This window comes from Moschus berezovskii, chromosome 1 (assembly GCF_049115385.1).
Source record: "Moschus berezovskii isolate FMDL1 chromosome 1, NW_MosBer_1.0, whole genome shotgun sequence".
In the NCBI taxonomy this organism is placed as follows: domain Eukaryota; kingdom Metazoa; phylum Chordata; class Mammalia; order Artiodactyla; family Moschidae; genus Moschus; species Moschus berezovskii.
Window position 1 is genome coordinate 162824281 of NC_142460.1, and position 18989 is coordinate 162843269.

At 36.9% G+C, this 18989-nt stretch overlaps 1 protein-coding gene across 2 annotated transcripts in view; it reads right to left on the reverse strand.

Annotated features, from left to right (window-relative positions):
- Positions 1 to 18989, reverse strand: part of BRWD1 (bromodomain and WD repeat domain containing 1) — a 119878-nt gene that overhangs the window by 85746 nt on the left and 15143 nt on the right. For both annotated transcript variants that reach the window (XM_055414053.2, XM_055414045.2), the window contains exons 5-9: positions 14633 to 14783; positions 12499 to 12597; positions 12003 to 12163; positions 10800 to 11021; positions 5663 to 5763 (exon numbers count right to left, since the gene is read on the reverse strand). In XM_055414053.2, the coding sequence (XP_055270028.2) occupies positions 5663 to 5763; positions 10800 to 11021; positions 12003 to 12163; positions 12499 to 12597; positions 14633 to 14783 (734 nt within the window). The remainder of the gene's footprint in view (positions 1 to 5662; positions 5764 to 10799; positions 11022 to 12002; positions 12164 to 12498; positions 12598 to 14632; positions 14784 to 18989) is intronic.

Below are 18989 nucleotides of genomic sequence, written 5' to 3' on the forward strand. Positions count from 1 at the left end.
CTGGAGTGGCTTGCCATTGCCTTCTCCCAAGGTAAACTAGAAGTGGTCAAATAGGAGATGGCAAGAGTAAACATCAACATTTTAGCAATCAGTTAACTAAAATGGACTGGAATGGGCAAATTTAATTCAGATGACCATTTTTATCTACTACTGTGTGCAAGAATCCCTTAGAAGAAATGGAGTAGCACTCACAGTCACAACTGAAATGTCTGAAATGTAGTACCTAGTTGCAATCTCAAAAATAACAGAATGATCTCTGTTTCCAAGGCAAACCATTCAATATCACAGTAATCCAAGTCTATGTCCCAATCATTAATGTTGAAGAAGCTGAAATTGAATGATTCTACGACGACTTACAAGATCTTCTAAAACTAACACCAAAAGAAGTCCTTTTCATTATAGGGGACTGGAATGCAAAAGTAGGAAGTCAAGAGATACCTGCAGTAATAGGCAAATTTGGTCTAGGAGTACAAAATGAAGCAGGGCAAAGCAAATATCCTTTTCCAACAACACAAGAGACAACTCTACACATGGACATCACCAGATGGTTAATACCGAAATTAGACTGATTATATTCTTTGCAGCCAAAGATGGAGAAGCTCTATCGCTTCTCAGTCTTTTGACTAAGATCAAGTGCAAAGATGGAGAAACTTTATCCAGTCAGCAAAAACCAGACCGGGAGCTGACAGTGGCTCAGATAATGAACTCCTTATCGCAAAATTCAGACTGAAATTGAAGAACAGAAAACCACCAGACCATTCAGGTATGACCTAAATCAAATCCCTTACAATTATGCAATGTGATAAGTGACGAATTGATTCAAGGGATTAGATCTGATAGACAGAGCACCAAGTACTATGGATGGAGGTTCGTGACACTGTACAGGAGGAAGGGATCAAAACGACCTCCAAGAAAAAGAAATGCAAAAAAGGCAAAATGGTTGTCTGAGGAGGCCTTACAACTTGCTGAGAGAAGAAGAAAAGCTAAAGGCAAAGGAGCAAAGGAAAGATACACCCATTTGAATGCAAAGTTCCAAGAACAGCAAGGAGAGAGAAGAAAACCTTCCCCAGTGATCAATGCAAAGAAATAGAGGAAAACTACAGAATGGGAAAGACTAGAGATCTCAAGAAAATTAGAGATACCAAGGGAACATTTCATGCAAAGATGGACACAATAAAGGACAGAAATGGTATGGACCTAACAAAAGCAGAAGATATTAAGAAGTGACAAGAATACACAGAAGAACTATATGAAAAAGATCTTAATGATCCCAATAACCACAATGGTGTGATCACTCACCTAGAGCCAGACATCCTGGAGTCCAAAGTCAAGTGGGCCTTAGGAAGCATCACTATCAACAAAGCTAATGGAGATGATAGAATTCCAGCTGAGCTATTTCAAGTCCTAAAAGATGATGCTGTGAAAGTGCTGTACTCAATATGCCAGCAAATTTGGAAAACTCAGCAGTGGCCACAGGACTGGAAAAGGTCAGTTTTCATTCCAATCTCAAAGAAGGGCAATGCCAAAGAATGCTCAAACTACCGCGCAACTGCACTCATCTCACACACTAGCAAAGTAATGCTCAAAATTCTCCAAACGAGGCTTCAACAGTAAGTGAACCAAGAACTTCCAGGTGTTCAAACTGTTTTTAGTAAAGGCAGAGGAACTAGTAATCAAATTGCCAACATCCACTGGATCACAGAAAAAGCAAGAGTTCCAGAAAAACATCTACTTCTGCTTTACTGACTATGCCAAAGCCTTTAACTCTTTGGATCACAACATATGAGTCTGTGGATCACAACAAACTCTGGAAAATTCTTAAAGAGACTGGAATACCAGACCACCTTTCCTGCCTCCTGAGAAATCTGTATGTAGGTCAAGAAACAACAGTTAGAACTGGGCGTGAAACAACAGAGTGGTTCCAAACTGGGAAAGGAGTATGTCAAGGCTGTATATTGTCACTCTGCTTACTTAACTTCCAAGGAGAGGACATCACACGAAATGGCGGGCTGGATGAAGCACAAGCGAGAATCAGGATTGCCGGGAGAAACATCAATAATCTCAGATATGCACAGGCCACCACCCTTAGGGCAGAAAGTGAAGAACTAAAGAGCCTCTTGATGAAAGTCAAAGAGGAGAGTGAAAAAGTTGACTTAAAACTCAACATTCAGAAAACAAAGATCATGGCATCCTGTCCCATCACTTCATGGCAAACAGATGGGGAGACAATGGAAACAGTGACAGACTTTATTTTCTCGGGCTCCAAAATCACTAAGGATGGTGACTGCAGCCATGAAATTAAAAGACGCTTGCTCCTTGGAAGAAAAGCTATGACCACCCTAGACAGCATTATAAAAAGTAGAGACATTACTTTGCCAACAAAGGTCCACCTAGTCAAAGCTATGGTTGCTCCCATAGTCATGTATGGATGGGAGAGTTGGATCACAAAGAAAGCTGAGTGCCGAAGAATTGATGCTTTTAAACTGTGGTGTTGGAGAAGACTCTTGAGAGTCCCTTTGACTGCAAGGAGATCCAACCAGTCCATTCTAAAGATCAGTCCTGGGTGTTCACTGGAAGGACTGATGCTAAAGCTGAAACTCTAATACTTTGGCCACCTCACGTGAGAGTTGACTCACCGGAGAAGACTCTTGATGCTGGGAGAGATTGCGGGCAAGACGAGAAGGGGACAACAGAGAATGAGATGGCTGGATGGCATCACCGACTCGATGGACGTGAGTTTGAGTGAACTCTGGGAGTTGATCATAGACAGGGAGGCCTGGCGTGCTGTGATTCATGGGGTCGCAAAGAGTAGGACACGACTGAGTGACTGAACTGAACTGAAATGAGGCTGAAAAAATCAGTACTGTGAAAATTACTGTACTATCAAATGCAATGTATAGATTCAGTGCAATCCCTATCACGTTATCAAAGGCATCTGTCACAGAATTAGGACAAAAGATTTCACAATTCGTATGAAAAGACAAAAGACCCCAAATAGCCAAAGCAATCTTGAGAAAGAACAATGGAGATGGATATATCAATCTTCCTGACTTCAGACTATACTACAAAGCTACAGTCATCTGGACAGTATGATAAAAAACAGAAATATAGGCCAATGGAACAAGATAGAAAGCCCAGAGATCAACCCGCGCACCTATGGGCACCTTTTGACAAAGGAAGCAAGAATATACAGTGGGGCAAAGATAGTCTCTTCAATAAGTGGTGCTGGGAGAAATGGAGAATGAAGAATTGAAAAATGAAATTAAAACACTTCTTAACACCATACACAAAGAAACTCAAAATGGATTAAAGACCTAAATGTAACATCAGAAACCATAAAACTCTTAGAGGAAAACATAGGCAGAACACTGTATGACATAAATCACAGCAAGATCCTCTATGACTCACCTCCTACAGTAATGGAAATAAAAACAAAAATAAGTGGGACCTAGTTAAAAGCTTCTGCACAGCAAAGAAAACTATTAACAAGGTGAAAAAGACAACCCTCAAAATGGGAGAAAATAATAGCAAATGAAACAACTGACAAGGGATTAATTTCCAAAACACAAAAGCAGCTCATTCAACTCAATATCAGATAAAACAATCCAATCACAAAGTGGGAAAAAGACCTAAACAAACGTTTCTCCAAAGACGACATGAAAAGCACATGAAAAGATGCTCAACTTCACTCTTAAATTATTAGAGAAATCCAAATCAAAACTACAATGAGATATCACCTCACACCAGTCAGAATGGCCACCACCAAAAAATCCATAAACAATAAATGCTGGAGAGGGTGTGGAGCAAAGGGAACCCTCTGATGTTGTTGGTGGGAATGTCAATTGATACAGCCACTGCGGAAGACAATATGGAGATTCCTTAAAAAAAAAAAAAAAAACCAGGAATAAAACTACCATATTGTCCCAGCAATTCCACTACTAGGCATATACCCTGAGGAAACCAAAATTGAAAAAGACACATGTACCCCAATGTTCACTGCAGCACCATTTACAATAGCTAGGTCATGGAAGTTACAACATAGACTGTCCATCAACAGATGAATGGATAAAGCAGCTGTGCTACATACATACAATGGAGTATTACTCAGCCATAAAAAGAAACGCATTTGAATGAGTTCTAACAAGGCAGATGAACCTAGATCCTATTATACATGAGTGAAGTATGTCAGAAAGAGAAAAACAAATATCGCATATTAATGCATGTAATATGCAATCTAAAAAGATGGTGCTGATGAACCTATATGCAGGGCAGCAATGGAGACACAGACACATAGAACAGAATTATTGACACAGACTGGGGAGGGGGTAAGAAGAAGAGGGTGGGATGAATGGAGAGAGTAGCATGGAAACATATACACTACCATATGTAAAACAGATAGTCAATGGGAATTTGCTGCATGACTCAGGGAACTCAAACCAGGGCTCTGTAAAACCCAGAGGGGTGAGAAGGGATGGGAGGTAGTAGGGCGGTTCAAGAGGGAGGGGACACATATATATCTAGGGAAGGCTGATTCATGCTGATATATGGCAGAAAGTTAAAACAATATTATAAAGCAATTATTCTTCAATTAAGAATAAATTTTTTAAAAAGATAACAGCTTTAATCTAGCATACATAAATGTTGCCATCTTACTTCTATAGTACCTCTTCGTACACCAAATATTTCCACAAACGATAGGTGGGTGGATGTAAGAGTACTGTCTAACCCCCAAACTTACACAGATCCTAGTACACAGAAGGAGCAAGCCCACTAACCACTGTTCTGTAACGGAGGTGATTAAAGTTCAGAGAATGTAAGAGAACCCATTACAAAGGCCGCAGAACAGGCTGTAAAACCACCAGATGATAGCATGCTTCAACAGAAAGAGAATGCAAGCTGCATATCTAACATTAAATTTTTAGTAGCCACACCATAAGTAAAAAGATAAAATTAGTTCTAATCCATTTGATACAATATATCCAAAATACCACAACAATGTTAATAATATTTTAATGAGAACTTTAATTGCTTTCATAGTATATCCTTTAACTCTTCATAGCATATTGGACACTTATAATACATCTCAATTTGAAAAATTTTCATCAAAAATACTTGATCTTTACTGAGATTTCATGAAACTTCTAATTGAAAAACTAATTCACATACTCAAGTTGTTTAAAATATGCTTAAAAGTTCTATAATTATTGAATCATATCTGTTAAAAATTTAATCATTCGATTATTCAATTGCACCAGCCACAACCAAAGTGCTCAATATAGACATGTGGCTGGGGGCACCATGTTGGGCAGTGCAGGGCTATAATCCAGGTCTGATTCTTAAATAATTCCTGCCTAAATTTCTACCTATGCATATAATTGTATCTATTTCTAACATTTTTCAAAATGTTTCACATACTATCACTTTTTCAAAAACATGTGACCACTAAGAGAGAACAGCTCTGCCCCTTTAACATACCCAAATATCTAAATGGTACAATGTAAACAGCAGTCAGTATGGCACATGCACTGCATGTATCAAAAATTAAGTTCAAAAGTAAAAAGGCATCACAGTACATAATTTTTCTTTATAATCAGATTTCATTTTCAGACTAAACTGTAACATCATGAAAAAAGAAAAAAACTACACAATTAAAGTCACTTACCTGAATTTCAGGGATTCTAAATCCCACTGCCAAAAACAAACAGTCCCATCAGCACCAGTGGAGACCATGTATCTTTGCGAGCCTTTGGCCATAGGGCTAAACTAAAAAGGAATAAAAACATTTACACATCAGTTTCCTGAGCTGCCACTAATGTTACAGTTTAAGTTTTTCAAAGTTAATTTCAATTGACACTTTGAGTAACGAAATCCAAAATACAGGTGATACTACAGTGAGAACTCATAACCAATAAAATAAAACAAAAACGAAAGTCTATCTCTAATTTATAAATGTAATGTGATCTCAATAAAAGTTTATTTTGGAAACTAATAAGATCGGTCAGAAAAACTTTCATTAAGAGAAAGTAAAGATCTAGTCCTGTTGATGTGAGACCTACCACAAAGCCTCAATAATTAAAACTATGGGGCACAGTACGTACATTATGACAGAAAGACCAATGGCAAACTGTGAAGTCCAAACTGGACCCTAATACACAAGACATACAACAAAGAAGTCATCTCAGTCAGATGGGGAAACAATGGACCATAAATGCATAAATGGTAACGGGACAACTATGCAACAATCTGGGGAAAAATGGATCCATTCTTCAGACTATAAAGCAGGATAAATTCCAAGTGATCAACATTTTAAATATTTAAATAAAAAAACCATAAAATATTATAACAAAACAATTATATTGTAACTTCAGAATAGGGTTAACACTTGTGTTTAATAAAGTACCAACTGTGCTACACAAACAAGCTAGAGAAAGGAAGATCCACTTGGTCCAGAAACATCCAAGGCAGCTTAAAAAACAGAGAGGGAATTATAAGGAAAACAAGAAAAACACACTCAGCAAAGGAGTAAGATGAACAAAACTACCAAAGTGAGAGGGAATGTGGTATGTGATAGTAACAGAAAAATCTATACTGATACTGAAGTTATTTCTGAAAACATTAGCTCTTATTACTGTCAGTTTAATTCTATATATAATCTAAAACCCTAAGAAATTATATTTGTTGCAGGTAGTCAATGTTTATTTCCATTTACCCATACACATTTTAATTCTTCATTCCTTCTTATTACTCCAAGCCTGGGATCACATTCCTTCTCTGCCTAAAGAGTACTATTTCAAATTCCCCTCAGTGCTGTCCCTTCACCAAGAAAACTCTGCGTCTGTCTGAAAACATGTTTATTGCACTTCAGTGGATTTTCAGTAGGTTCAGAATTCTTGACCTGCAGGCATCTCCTATCAGCACTCTCAGAAAAGCACTCCTTTGTCTATGAACCTCCACAGGTTCTACTGAGAAGCTGGCCATCAGTCTTGCTCCCTCTGATTACTTTACAATTTCTCTTTGTCTTTGGTTTTAAAACAAAATGTCATGTTCGACAGTTGCAATTTTCTGTGCATTTACTGTATATTTACTCTGTTCAGGAACCTTAGTGTTTCTTCAATCTGTGGCTTTATTTCTTTAGTGTTTTTGCAAACTTCTCAGCTATTATCACTACAAACACAGCTTTTGATTCATTCTCTCCTTCAGGAATTCCAGTTACACATATGGTACGTATGTGTATATGTATGTATACACATGTGGAATCTTTTCAGCATTTCCTCTTATTAACCTCTTTTGGTACACTCTAAACTCTTCACTCTGTGCTTCCATTTGTTTATTTTCTCTGGCCTCACTGCCAACTCATTAATTCTCTCTTTGATTTCCTTAGTAGAATCTAGTCTGCTGTTAAAACCATCTACTGAAATACTAAATTCAGTTGTACACTTCAGTTCTCAAATTTCCTTTCTGCTAATTCTAATTACTAATTAAAATTTCATCAATAGCTGAATTTACTATGCACGGATATTTCCAAGATATATATCCTCCCCAACCCTACAAATATGTCAAAATTTCTGCTAAGCTTCTCAGTCACCTATGAAACTGCTAAATGCCTTCAAATTCAAGGTTCCTCACTCTGGGCTTTCCATATCTTGGCTACATAATTTCTCACTATGTTAGTACTTTGTGAAATAGAAAGGAAATGGAAACAGTGACAGACTTTACTTTCTTGGGCTCCAAAATCACTGCAGATGGTGACTGCAGTCATGAAATTAAAAGACGCTTGCTCCCTGGAAGAAAAGCTATGACCACCCTAGACAACATATTAAAAAGCAGAGACATTACTTTGCCAACAAAGGTCCATCTAGTCAAAGCTATGGTTTTTCCCATAGTCATGTATGGATGTGCAAGTTGGACCACAAAGAAAGCTGAGCGCCGAAGAATTGATGCTTTTGAACTGTGGTGGTAAAGAAGACTCTTGAGAGTCCCTTGGACTGCAAGGAGATCACACCAGTCAATCCTAAAGCAAATCAGTCCTGAATATTCACTGGAAGGACTGATGCTGAAGCTGAAACTCCAATCCTTTGGCCACCTGAGGCGAAGAACTGACTCCTTAGAAAAGATTCTGATGCTGGGAAAGATTGAAGGCAGGAGGAGAAGGGGACGACAGAGGATGAGATGGTTGGACGGCATCACCGACTTGACGAACATGACTTTAAGCAAACTCTGGGATTTGGTGATGGACAGAGAAGCATGGCGTGCTGCAGTCCATGAGGTCGCAAGGAGTCGGACACAACTGAGCGACTGAACTGATTAGTACTCTGGATACTTTTTCACCTTCATCCAACTTCTCTATTAATAATTTCCATCTATGCATTGTCTCTTACTCCTCAAGAATGTTACTTGCTGCTGCTGCTAAGTCGCGTCAGTTGTGCCCGACTCTGTGCGACACCATAGAAGCAGCCCACCAGGCTCCTCCATCCCTGGGATTCTCCAGGCAAGAACACTGGAGTGGGTTGCCATTTCCTCCTCCAATTGTTACTTGATAATCTTAGACAAAAGGTTCTAACTGTAACCCAATTAGTCTAATACTAACACTACTGAGAATGTAAATTATAACTGATATTGTATACTGCTACCTATGAGAAAGGTTATGTACTGAAATACTGACAGTGATTATTCTAAATGGAAGTTTTAAATATTATTTGCTATTAGCTACTGTCAAATTTTTTTGGCAAACAATATTACTTATCTTTTTTTAATAAAAAAAGAAGGCCGTTACTACAATTAGGATGGTTTATATGTGCCAGTTAACAACAGGGCAAAGAACATGAAAAAGATTAATATATCATGCATTTGCTTGTGTTTGAACTTCAAAGTAACCACTAGCAAGCACAGATAAGCCTTCTGATGTATAAAAACTTACTACCACACAAGTAAATTTTCTGATGTATTTGGTAGGTGATAAATACAGGTGGGCCCCTATTATCAAAACAATGAGGCTTTCATTGAAGACCAGAGCTTCACTCTCACACTGAACAATTCCGTAACGGTTTTAAAATAGATACGCTCACAAACTACTTACTATAAATGTTGCTGTGATACTGTCTATAAATTCATAACAAACTTTAAAATTTTAAAATCTGTGGAACACAGCTGGGATTTGAATTAATTTTTAACCTATAAAGTCCTCTAGAGAACAATATACTCACTGTCAAAAAGTAAATAAGCAAACCAAAGATTTTCCTCCAATATTCAAAGTAAAACTCAATCCCAATTTTAGCTGTCATCCTTAAAAAATAAGCTTGCAGTCTCTGTTCTTTTAAGAATATTGACCACAGGAGTTGAGAAAAGTCACTTTTATCACAGAACTTCACACCAAATCTATTTATAGACCACTCAACATATAGCCTGAAGTGACGCAGCAGCAGCAGCAGCAACATATAGCCTGGGTAAATTCACATATGAAAATGAAACCACTCTCCTTGTTTTACTCAAACTCAAATCAGAGGCACCAACATGCCTTAAAAGGCCTTATAAATCATTACCTACTAACAAAATGTAATTTCTAAAAAGTGACTGAATATCACCATTCTTGAAACTAATGGATCTAAGGCAACTACACAGAGACCACCTGAAAGAGCATATACATTAAGGTAACCAAGCCTCTTTTAATTTCAATCAATGATCCTCACCTACCTCCAATATTCTGAATCAAACAAAATCTTAAGCAGTGGGGCCTAGCAATCTGTGTTTTAAACAAAGCCTCCATGTGACTCTCATATGCATTAAATAAAACTACTACCCGGATCCAACAACCAACTTAAAAGAAACACAAAGAAACATGTTAATCTACTCTACAAGGAAGCAAATGGTACCCAAACTGTGGGAACTCTATAAACCCAATTTCCTCAAAGAAACTGCAAAAAAACTGGACAAGATGGTGCAACTTGTTGTAAAATTCTTTTAATGTATAGCAACCAATTGTAAGGTATTGACTTTGGTTCCTAATTCAAACAAACTAAATAAAATAATGTTATTTATGAAAGAGTCATGTCTGACTCTTTGCAATGCCACAGACTATATAGTCCATGGAATTCTCCAGGCCAGAATACCCTAGTGGGTAACCTTTCCCTTCTCTGGGGATCCTCCCAACCCAGGGATTGAACCCAGGTCTCCCACACCGCAGGCAGATTCTTTACCAGCTGAGCCACCAGGGAAGTCCATTTATGAAACTATTTGAAATTTGAACATCAACAAACAAGTGTTTGGTTTTGTTTTTAATAAAACACAGTAGACATACTGAAGACATTTACAGATGAAATGATACGAAATCTAGCATTTGCTTTAGGTACAAGGTGAAATAGATGGAGAAGAACTTGCCAGGGATGATGGACACATAAACGCTCATCGTACTATTTTGTCTACCATTTATACAGTTCAAAAAATTAATGTCCACAATAAAAAAAAATATATAGTTCAGCCAATTTAATCAACTTATCAAAATCCACAAATTTTAAAGGAGAAAAATTATTAACCTGTCTCCATCAGTGTATAATTGCCACTCACTCAGTTCAACTGTAAATCTAAAGGAAATAGTAAGTCATCCCAGTAAACTACATTAGGTATCTATTACATCACCCTTCCAAGATTCATGGAACTATGATTGACTATATTTTTCCTGATTACTAAATTTAAAATAGATCATGTAATTACTAAACATCTTACTATTTCTCATCTCCAAAGATAATGACCATTTAAATGAAAAGGAGACAGTACACAAATGTGCACACTAAAGGGGGTTTTACCTGTAACGATGTAATTGACCCCGTGTGTCCTTGGAGCACAGCAACTGGAGCGCAGGTTCTCAAGCACCACACTCTAATTATTTTATCACAGCTCCCTGCAGCAATCATTGTATTCTCATAGTTTACTGCCATATCTGAAATTTCTGCAGAATGACCTCTTAATGTGGACAATAGGCGGCCATTGTGTGTTGACCAAATCTTCACCAAACAATCATCAGAACCCTAAGAAAAAATATACCCCAAGATAAAATGTTAATACAGCAAGTCTTAGATTTCATTTAAAAATATACCATTCACTTGTCACAGAAATTAAATGTCTGTATCTCCTCCTCTCTTTCCAACTGTAGAATACTCTGTAAATTATGAATCTGATGGCCAAGAACACTTACAATGTTTTTTTTTCTTCAAATCAAATAATAAAAAAGATACATTCTTCAAGTTTTCATTTCTGTGGCTTAGACCTATTATAAATACTATTTTCTCCAAATTCTCTGCCATGTAATAAGTCCAACTAAAAGTCCAAGGCTCACCCATTTCAGTTAACAAAGTTAAATGTTTCTTTAGTTCACATTAAGCTAAATAACTTGGTTAAATATTAGTTAGGACAGTTCTGTTTCACAAGTTGAGTAAGTGGTAATTCCGAAAATAAAAAATGAGACTAAAGCCCTCATTTAAAATAACTAAGCAATAGAGTCTCAAATTTACAGTACCATCCAGTATCCACCATCCAGAAAATATCTGAATATCAACTGTAAATCTCAACAACAGAAAAATGAAATCTAAACTTCTTATCCATCCTAACTTTCCCTTAAAACACTGAAATGGTAAGTTAAATTCCAAAAATTTACATGTAGTTTTACAATAATTATAAAATAATCTTTCAGTGTTAATCAATTTCCCCAGATCAGGAGTAATCAATGTGAATATGAATCAACTGTAGACATTTGGATTTTGAGGGGAGAGGGTCTTTCTGATTAATGTAGGGGGATTTTTTGGATTGTTTTTGGTTAATACACACTAGAACCTAATTCAGTAAGTCTGGAGGTGATCCACAAACACCATACAAGGACGGATCCCACACCAAACCAAGTCAAAATTTCTGAGAAAGGGAAAAGACATATTTAATTAAGCTTTCCTAGATAATCGTGAGGCACACTAAAGTGCTCCAGATGATACCAAATTGACTTTAAAATGGTAACTCACTGTAAAGATTCTATGTCCTGTCCTATCAAATGCTACACAGTAAACAGCAGACAGATGTCCGAGAATCCTCCTGTGCATTTTTATGTGCTGATACATAGCTCCTGGAAATGCTGTGCTAAAAGTGGAACACCCTGTGAGCTGTTTTCCTCGATGGATCTCCACTAGGAAATAAAAACATGAAAATGGTTAAGGGGAAGCCGGTATGTGAAAAACTAAGAAAAACTCCAAAACAATTTCTAGAGGGCCACAAAAATTAACATTTGAGAAATCCTAACGATGAAGTTTCTTCCCAATCCTGTTCTACTATAAGCACTAGTACAGATTTATTAAGTAAGATTGTTTTTCATTACCTTTCATTACTTTTAGTAATAATTTTAGGAAAGCAATTATCCAAAACATTACCAGCACCTCCTTTAAAGTTTTAATACAGCAGTTACAAAGTTGGTCAAGAAATTAAAAAATTATTTTGGACAACTGAAAAGTCAACCTCACTTACCAAGATTTGGTGGGGAACCATAATTCACCGGCATTTCAGGAGGTCTTCCTCTATGAAGAGCAGCAAAGGCAGAGCCCTTCCAAACTGTGTGCCTGCAGTCTTTAAAATGAATTTTAGATACACATAAAATCTTGAAAGTTAACCCCAAGAAAGATTTTATAGAATACTTACGTATATTGTAATAAACTGTTTATTAAAAGGTTTACCAACTAATATACTTTAACAGAAAAGCCCTAGAGGTTTATTAGACTATTTCTGAAGGAAAAAAAAATTTTAAGACATCTCAGATACAACAACAACAACTAACATTTGTGTAGCACTTTACAATTTACAAAGTGCTTTCCACATACATTATCTCATTGAATCCTCACAACAACCCTGTGAGGTAGGTATTATCGCCAATTACAAGTGAGGTAACTGAGGCTCAAAGGTTCCAGGACCTTTAAAGAGATCCACTGCAAATGACTTGTCAAGATGGACCCTAAAACCAGATCTTTTGACTCCAAGTCCTACTCAATGCCAAATGGATTTTTATTTTTCATCACAGAATTACACCATACAATCATTAGTGACAAAGGTCTTAATCGCAACTGATCCAATTTTCCCAAAATGGACATTTTTTTTTAATTTTATTTTTTTAATTTATATGAAAATCCTTGACTTAATTATTTAAATGTTACTGAGTTTAAAATTAATGCTGGCCAGTATTACCATGACTTTAATCTCCTTAGTACTGACAAATGGCTTTCCTCTTGTTTTAGGATCAAAGACAATCCTTTACACAAGAGAACATGTAGGACCTGTGAGTCTGAACACTTAATTCTGAAGTCCTATCCCTCTTAGCAAATATACAAAGAAAACTGTCTAACCCCCCTCTAGAGGAGACAGCAGCAGAGCAGAGTATGCTGTGCTAGAAATTAGCTTCTGCGGAACTAAAGGAGGAAGGGAAGAAACACATTATATAAACCTCCACTGAGCCTCGGGTGCCCCAAACTAACAGGCATATCATGTTTTACAGGAATGAATTCATTACCACTATCATTATCAGTTACAAGGCATCCTCTCGTGTCACTAGTACAAACAAACAGAGAAATATAATCCCTACCCTAGAACAGCTTGATGAAGAGCTTCTTCTACAGTCTGCCAGTTCTAAAGCAGTGCTCATCACAAAACAACATTGAGCTTGACACAAGTAAAGAAAACAGAAGAAAACAGGCTACCCAAGCAACTACTATATAACAACCTAAAATAGAATAATTACAAGGTGAGTAGAACACAGAAAAAGGAGGAATATGAACAGTTTCCTGATTCGAGCCATAGTGTGGCGTGACTACAGAGCACTGAAAAACAACTAAAGCTGACAAACCAGTCTGGCATGGAACCAAGAGGAAGGGTTGTTCTTTCTCAGTCAAACTTTATACTGGTGGAGCATCTAAGAGGCAGCATCACAACAGCAACAGATCTTAAAAAGAATCGTGAGGGATGAACGTGACGGATACTCAGGATCAGCATTCTTGCCCATTAGCAGTTAAGCCACGTTGTATACATAGATCGTATCACATACATATACTCAGTCTAAGTGATTTATACCAAGCTAACAGAAAAACAGCAATTCCAAACATTTTGCTACCACACAATTTTGCAAAAAATTAAATTGGTGGAAAAAGAACCATGCAATTGTACATTTTTGGTGCTCATTTTCAAAATGCTACCAAATTTAGAAAATCACTTCCCCTTATAACAAAGGGCTTGCAGAATCTAAATATCAAATGAAATACTTCTAGCATTTAAAGAGTTTATTAGACACATACAATTACATTCAATGAAGTTATAAGTGAGCTACAAAAATGGAAAATTAAGAACTCACATTGATAAAACCTCAAACATATCTCAGAATAAATTCAAGCTTTTGAGCTTAACATCTATACCTTTATCATTTTTTAAATGCAGAAGGACCCATTAAACACTGACGTAATAGAATTCATTGCCTAGGCTAAATGCAGAGAATTTTATAGTCCACAGCATGGATATTAGTTACATATCACCTTTCTTCCACAATGCTTACATTACTTCACAATTATAGTAATTATTAAGCTAGTAATACAAAGCAGAACACTTCTTCAAATTAAGGTACCTTTTGCTGTACGTAGCAAAGACTGCCTTCCTGCCCCAAGTAAAGAAGTGACTCTTGAAATGCTGGGTGGGATCTCTTTATCCAGCATGGGACCGATGCGTTGGCAGATTTGCAACAGATGGTCAGGAGCCACATGCTTATTGGACAAGACCTGATTGGAGAGCAAGTTTTGAAAACAACATTTTTTATAGGAGTTTCAAAAAACAAATACTTAGGGACAAGTTTGACAAAACGTGAGAAACCTATACAAAGAAAATTACAAAATGCTGCTGAGAGAAATTAAAAAACAAAATAAGCAGTAAATTAATCTACAGATTCAAAGCCATCCCAACCAAAATCCCAGCAGGCTTTTTTCGTTGTTAGGAATTGAAAATTTTATTCTAAAATGTATATGCAAACAGCTTAGAAAAGCCAAAGCAGCTTTGAAAAAGAGCAAAGTTGAGAACTAACCACCTGATTTTGGGACCTGTTATATAAGAACTGATTTTTAGCAAAGGTGCAAAAAAGAAAAATCTTTTCAAAATTGGTGTCAAAACAAGGGAATATCCATTTGTCAAAATAATTATATTAATCAAAGTGTTAGTTGCTCAGTCATGTCCAACTCTTTCCTACCCCACAGTTTGTAGCCCACCATGCTCCACTGTTCATGGAATTCTCCAAGCAAGAATACTATGGGTAGCCATTCCTTTCTCCAGGGGATCTTCCCAAACCAGGGATCAAACCTGGATCTTCACATTGGAGGCAGATTCTTTATCATCTGAGCCATGAGGTAACTAACTTTAATATGTACATGACACCATAAACAAAAATTATCTCAAGATACATCATAGATCTAAATGTATCATCTAAAACTTTAAGATCTATAAAAGAGAACTTTAGAGAAAAATCTTTGTGACCTGACATTAGGCAAAGATTTCAAAAATGACACCAAAAACAAAATCCACAAAAGAATAGATCAATGAAGTATACTACACCAAAACAACTTCTGGTTTTTCAATAGGTATTATTAAGAGGATGAAAAGACAACCACAGGCTGAAAGAAAATATTGGCAAAGTATGTACCTGATAAAGGACTCATATCCAGAATACATAAAGAACTATCAAGACAATAAATTTTAAGAATGATTTGACTAGATACCTCACCAAAGAAGACATACAGATGGCAAACACACACATGAAAAAATGCTCAACATCACTGGTAACAGATGAAATACAAATTAAAACCATAATGAGATATCACTACACATCTACTAAAAAAGCTAAAATTTAAAAAACTGACCAGACCAAGATCACAAGGATGTAGAGAAACTGCTGGTGGAAAGGGAGAACAGTACAATCACCTTGGAAAACAGTGAGGTAGTGTCTTTAATAGTAGCACATACATAACCATTTTATCCAGCTATAATACTTGTAGCTGTTTACACAAGAAAAAAGGAAGCGTATGTTCACATAAAGGTTTACACATGAATGTTCTTGAACAGCTTTCTTCTCAAGAGCCCTGAAATGAACACAATTCAAATGTCCATTAACAGGTGAATGACTAGACACATTACTGTGTCTGTACAATGGAATACTAAGCAATAAGGAAATTTAGTAACACAAATTAATGGGTGAATCTCAAAATAACTGTGGAAAGAAGCCAGAAAAAGAGCACATGCTATATGATTCCATTTATATAAAACTCCAGAAAATGCAAAATAACTTATAGTTACAGGAAACAGGTCACAGGTTACTGGGGGCTGGGAGAGAAGCAGGAGTTATTATGAAGAAGAAACCTTTGAGTGTAAGAGGTATGTTCACCAGCTTCACTGTGGTGATAGGCTCATGGTATAACACATCTAAATGTATCACTCAAATGTTTTATATGCAGTTTACTGTCAATTATATCTACAAAAAAAAAAAAAACACCTAATTTTACCAGAAGGCAATGGCAACCCACTCCAGTACTCTTGCCTGGAAAATCCCATGGATGGAGGAGCCTGGTAGGCTGCAGTCCATGGGGTAGCTAAGAGTCGGACATGACTGAGCGACTTCACTTTCACTTTTCACTTTCATGCATTGGAGAAGGAAATGGCACCCCACTCCAGTGTTCTTGCCTGGAGAATCCCAGGGACAGGAGAGCCTGGTGGGCTTCCGTCTATGGGGTCGCACAGAGTCAGACACGACTGAAGCGACATAGCAGCAGCAGCAGTAGCAATGTTACCTGATATGATTTGGCATAAAATTTAACACTTCATCCCAAGGGTTCCTCAATCACATTGAGGAAGTTCTGACAAAACATCACTGTCAGGACTGTCCCCACATTCAAGACACACAGTATCTCTGCTCCCTTCCATTAATGCCAAAAATATTCCCCATGCCATTCTGATACCAACAATGCTCCACATTATTTCCAAATTCCTTGAGAAACACCATTCCAAAAAAATCTGAAACCAAATTCTATTAATAAATCTCTTTTGGCTCTGAATCATGAGTTCAAATGTAAAATAAATTTGGATTCAATATAAAGTTTTTGTTCATAAACCCTGGAGACATCTTTCATTTTCCAACCTGACTTAACGTTTCCCACAGTGATAGATAGTCCAAGGCAAAACTCAAAAGATATTATCAGAGCTCAGACAGACCTCAAAAAAGCATTCGATATCACTTAGTAGTCTGCTGTGAAGTGTCAGTATAAAAGTTCAAGAACTGTTGCAGATAACTAGCTCATCATAAGAGTGGAGAGGAAGACAGGAGGAACTAGAAGGTAATTCCAACAGGATCAAGAAAATCAAAGATCTAAGACCTTGTCAGTAAAGAAAACCTGAAAACAAAAACCCTATTAAAGCAATTGTACTGAGTGACCTGAACAACGTAAGGATTAAATATCCTATGGATTAAATATCCAAGATAAAATGACTATGGGAAATGGCAACACGACTTCCTTAACGTGGAAAATCACACTTCTCTCACTTCTTGAGTTTTCCACTATTTAGGTGGATGTGTGTGTTAGTCTCTCAGGTCCATCCAGCTACTTGTGACCCTATGGTCTGCAGACCGTCAGGCTCCTCTGTCCATGGGATTTTCCAGGCAAGAATACTGGAGTGGGTTGCCATTTCCTTCCCCAGGGAATCTTCCTGACCTAAGAATCAAACCCAGTCTTCTGCATTGCAAGCAGATTCTTTACCTTCTGAGCCACCAGGGTAGCCCATTAGGTGCACAGAGAACTCTTAACTATATATACACAACCAACTCTGTCTGAGTTGAATGGAGACTTGTTTTTGAAGATCAGTTATAAAAGCTATGGATAAAAAAAAAAATTCTCCAGAGAGAAAAGGTATGGAGAGAAAATTTAAAACAGATTGTTTCCCAGTGGTAGAATCTTATTTTCTCTCAAGTGATATGGAAAGCTTTACAAACATGCAGTAAAAGACTGCCTGTATTAAAGAAGCAATAAAACTGATCATTAAAATAATAGGAATCTTCAACACAGGCAAGTGGATCTAGATAAAGTCCTTATAAGAATATGGACTCCATATGGCAGCTAATAATTCCCATGAAGAGAATTACAGATTCTCTGCACTTTTTCTGAGGATTCTAACGTAACCAAATCTAAATAATAATAATAATAAAAATCAGAGATCTGGGATGGGGGGGGACATCCTATTCTTGTACAAAATAATCGGAAAAACAATACGTCCTAGTCCCAATATAGACAAAAAAAGAAAAAGAAAACCACTCCTGAATTTTAAAAACTATCATACTGACAAAAATTAATATAATAAGCAATAGCTAATTTTCCTTTAATATTTTCAAGTCTTAGATAGGAGCGTTAGTAACAGTTTCCAACAAGAGCTTCAATCAGTAAATCAGTTATACAAGGTTCTCAGGAGTCAGACCAGAAACTAAGTCCCTCCAATGGTCAAACAGCCAATCCCTCTACCATCTTGTTCACTGTAGCCATATTCAGTTTCAGGAAATTTATCAGCCACAACCCTAGAAATACTGTGTTATTATCATCAAGTTCTGGTCATAGTGATCATGAGCCCCTTCAAGCCCTGGGTAGCAGTTACAGAAAGTCGGAATAGAGTCTAGATAACCTAATTGGAAAATTATGGGGGAAAGTAGCTTGTTCTATAAAGTTTGGGATGCTGTAATCTAACCAGGATCTAAAATGAATATTTAATATCTCAAAGATATATCTGTCTGACCTTCACCTTTCCTTCAAAGTATCTTAAGCTACATCCAGAAATTCTGCAATGGAAAATGTGTAAGTAAACTACCATAACTCCTGTAACAATGAAAATTACAGTACAACAATGAAACACAAGAAGTGACAGAAAGCACTGCCTTTTACACAAAATACAAAATTTGGTGT